General features: G+C 50.4%; 1 protein-coding gene across 1 annotated transcript in view; it reads left to right on the top strand.

Moving 5' to 3' along the window:
* The window catches only part of HTATIP2 (HIV-1 Tat interactive protein 2), a 14,984-nt gene extending 11,347 nt beyond the window's left edge, over nt 1–3,637 (top strand). The window contains exons 4-6 of the mRNA XM_018555506.1: nt 1,523–1,650; nt 2,196–2,257; nt 3,363–3,637. Coding sequence (XP_018411008.1) covers nt 1,523–1,650; nt 2,196–2,257; nt 3,363–3,585 — 413 coding nt within the window. The 3' untranslated portion in view covers nt 3,586–3,637. The remainder of the gene's footprint in view (nt 1–1,522; nt 1,651–2,195; nt 2,258–3,362) is intronic.
* Nucleotides 3,638–3,980: the final 343 nt, after the last annotated feature.

The following is a 3,980-nucleotide window of genomic DNA, read 5'->3' as shown; positions in this document are numbered from 1 at the left end:
GGCTCGCTTTAATCAAATTACACCTCGGCCAGCCAAGAGGTTGCCAGGAGGCAGCGTGGGTAGCGGGGCTCCCGATTGGCCCGATCCACAAAGCTGTGCAGGAATTTTGTACGAGTGTGAGAAAGGCGGGCGGGCAAACCCCCCCCCACCCCCAGGGACCCGTCCCTTCAGGTGGAACAAACCTAATCACAGGATCTTATTGGCAGAAATGATTTGAGGGATATGAAAGCGGTCAGCCCGTTCCCATGGAAGGGAAACGGATATAAAAATCTGCGCAGAATTCCGGGGAAATAAAGTTATTATTTAAAAAAAAAAAACTATCTGAACCCAAAAATAAAATTGTAAATAAACAAATTGTTTCCTTTTTTTTTTTTCTGTCTTTTTATCTCAATTTGGAAAAATCGTATATAAAAAGGAGAAAGGAGTGACAGGATATCCCAGGAGCAACAAATGTATCGGTTGTATGCTGATAACAGTCCATTAACCCTTTCACTGCCAGAGCTGGTTTTACATTTCTCCACACGTATTAAAGGAGAACTATGGGGTTAAGGCTTTTCCCCATAGTTCTCCTTAGGGTAACGGGAGGAGACAAACTAGCGTCCTCCCGTCACCCTAGGCTCAGTATACCGCGAGCTGTAGCTCCCTATATACTGAGACGCCGCAGCTGAAGCGGATCCCGACAATTGTGCCGGGATCCGCCCAGCTGCGTGAGTGACAGCTGGCTCTGCCTATCTAGAGGCAGAGCCAGCTGTACCCTTCCCCGTCCGATCCACCAGTCAGCGCTGGAGGATCGGAGGGGGGAATCCAGCCCCTCCCCTGTCACGGCAGAGAGCCGTGACAGGATCAAGAGGTGAGCGAACGCCGGTATGTGTTCGCTCACTTCCCGATCTACTGAGCCGACCTGTGACAGTCTCATTGTCACATGTCGGCTAGAACTATGAGGTGAGTGAAAAGCACTCACCCCCCTCCCCCCCCCCTCATAGTTCTCCTTTTTTAAGATGCACATTTTAGGCCTGAAAATTGCTTAACCCTTTGGCTGCCACCAATGTAAGGATTACGTCGCTGGCAGCGGGTCTGTATAAAGCCGCCGGGATTCTGTATACATTTATAAAGCCGACTGCGGGCTTTACAATGGAAGCGGCTCAACTGCCGCTAGATCGATTCCACGGACCAACCCCCTCCCCTGACACCCCCCGCCTTGTTTTCCAGTCTCTGCTGCCCCTCCTGTGGGCCCGGGACCGGCATGTCAAGTGTCGGCTGGATGCTAGGGAGGAGAAGCGGCGAACTTATGTTCACCGCTCTCCTCCCCGTTCTACGGGACCACGAGAGATGCAGATTACTTCACTTCCAGTCCCATAGCTGTCATTGGTCGGCACCTGAAGCCTGCGATCTGCACCCCTATAGCTTATTTAGAGTGGAAAGGTGACACTAGGGATCTTTTGGACCCCCAGCATCACCTTAAAGGAGAACTATAAGGTGAGTGATTTTCATCATAATCTGAGCCGACCTGTGACAATTAAACTCCGCGTGGACCACGACTATGTCTTGAATTCGGCGCAGCTGGCCAAGTCGGGGGGCTGCAAACACTTCAATCTGGAATCTTCCAAGGGAGCCAACAAGAAGAGCGGCTTCCTCTACCTCCGTGTGAAGGTCAGCTGACCGCGAGGCGTCCATTGCTGCTTCATCACATTTCGGGCAGATGTAAAGCGGGTCACCGCAGGAACGGAATATTCCGTCCTAAACTATTATAGGATGCCAAGAAAAAGTTATTTAGTTTTACCTCAATTTGTTGGGGTTTTGTTTCCACTAAAAAGAAGAAAAAAAGGATGAAAATGTTTTATTTTCATCTATTTGTTCCCTGTGTTTTTAAAAAAAAAATTAAAATATTACTGATAAATCATCAGCAAAAGGGGAGGACGGAGGTCAGATAGAAGACTGAAGGGAAGGACGGAGGTCAGATAGAAGACTGAAGGGAAGGACGGAGGTCAGATAGAAGACTGAAGGGAAGGCCGGAGGTCAGATAGAAGACTGAAGGGAAGGACGGAGGTCAGTATGTTAGAGAGGAGACTCCATATACAGACATCGCTGTGATAACAGGAAGCGTGATGTGACCGATGTCTTTGTGTTGCTGGGAGTTCCGGGTGAAATCGATGGGAATATTATGGGATACATTTCATCGTTGGTTTCCTTCTCAGGGGGAAGTTGAAGCTGAAATAGAAGATTTGGGATTTGAACGATATTCGATCTTCAGACCGGCGTGAGTATAAAACTCTCATTGTAACTTCTCGGCTTTTCCTGCCCCGCTGAGGACGCGCTCTCTCCTGCTGAGTCGCCTCATTTAATGACACAAATGAAGGATTATTTGGTGTTTATTCCCAAATCTCTATAAATAATAATAACGATGATGATGGTGATGGTGATGGTGATGGTGATGATGGTGATGGTGATGATGGTGATGGTGATGATGGTGATGATGAGGTATATACAGTATACAGATTCATGTGAGTCTAATATTATTATTTTTTATTATTATTCATTACAAACTCACATGAATCTGTATACATTGTTATTATCATTATTATTATTAATAACTGCTGGGTCACCGTTCAGAGAGGGGAACTGAGATGTTGAGCCGCTGCGGGGAGGGGGAAGCTGGTTGCTGAGCTGCCATGTCCCTGTCAGGAAGGGGAGCAGAGCTGCTGTGTCACTGCTAGGAAGGGGAGCAGAGCTGCTGCGTCACTGCTAGGAGGAGAAACCTGAGCTGCTGAGTTGAGAGGGGGGTGGTGGGAGGGGCAGCTGAGTCACTTCTTAGAGAGGGAGGAGGTGATGCTGGGTCACTGTTGAGAAGTGGGAGCAGGGGAACTGAGCTGCTGGGAGGAGGAAACTGGGAGCTGAGCTGCCAGGTCCCTGCTAGGAGGGGCAGCAGAGCTGCTGTGTCACTGCTAGGAGGGGGAGCAGAGCTGCTGTGTCACTGGTAGCAGGGGGAGCTGAGCTGCCAGGTCCCTGCTAGGAGGGGGAGCAGAGCTGCTGTGTCACTGCTGGGAGGGGGAGCAGGGTGATTTGAGCTCTTGACTCGCTCCTGAGATGGGGAACAGAGCTACTGAGTCACTACTTGGAGGGAGGACCTGAGCTGCTGAGTCACTTAAGGGATGGGGGAGTTGAGCTGATAAATAAATATTGGCAGGGGAGCAGGCCAAAAGTAGCTGAGATGCTACTGAGAGGGATAGCAGGGTGAGCCGAGCCGCTTAGTCACTACTGGGAGGGGGGAGCAAGGAGAACTGAGACAACGATTTCAATGACTTTAATGCCCAGAGCCTGGCCACAGGTTCCTTTGACCGAGCTCTCTCCTCCTCTCTGTCCAGCGTGCTCCTTGTTGACCGGGAAGAGTCGCGCCCAGCCGAGTGGTTCGCGAGGAAGATGTTGGTCCCCATAGCCTACATGTTCCCTACCGCCTACAGTACTCCCATCACCACCCTGGTGAAAGCCATGCTGAATAACGCCGCGGTGCCGAGTGACAAGAAGGTGGAGCTGCTGGAAAACAAAGCCATCCATAACCTGGGCAAACTGGGCGAAGGCAAGAGCTAAAGGGCGCCAGCAAGGGATTGTGGGTAGCTGTGCCGCCTTCACCCACCCCGAGGGATTGTGGGTATGCGAGTGTGTCACTGAGGAGTTACGGGTACAAAACTCTTCATGGCTGCAGCAAGGGATTATGGGTACACGGGTATAGACGATAAAATGATACCACTCTAGTGTGTAACAATTACACATCAACCGACATGGGGCCTCGTTGTACCCCAGGCACACTCCAATGCCGACGCCCTTCTGTACAAGCTCCGCCCCTTGTGTGGTGCGCTATCACCTATATTAGTAAGCAGTACGGCTACAATGTATCATCGGGCAGCTCGCTGTGTGTGTGTGTGCTTTATAATGACAGCTACACTGTACACACAACAGGAAAGAGATGATTGTACTCTAGCGAG

The sequence above is a fragment of the Nanorana parkeri genome, unplaced genomic scaffold (genome assembly GCF_000935625.1).
Source record: "Nanorana parkeri isolate BGI_ZX_2015 unplaced genomic scaffold, ASM93562v1 scaffold10, whole genome shotgun sequence".
Classification (NCBI taxonomy): domain Eukaryota; kingdom Metazoa; phylum Chordata; class Amphibia; order Anura; family Dicroglossidae; genus Nanorana; species Nanorana parkeri.
This window is presented reverse-complemented; position numbering and strand designations above follow the sequence as displayed.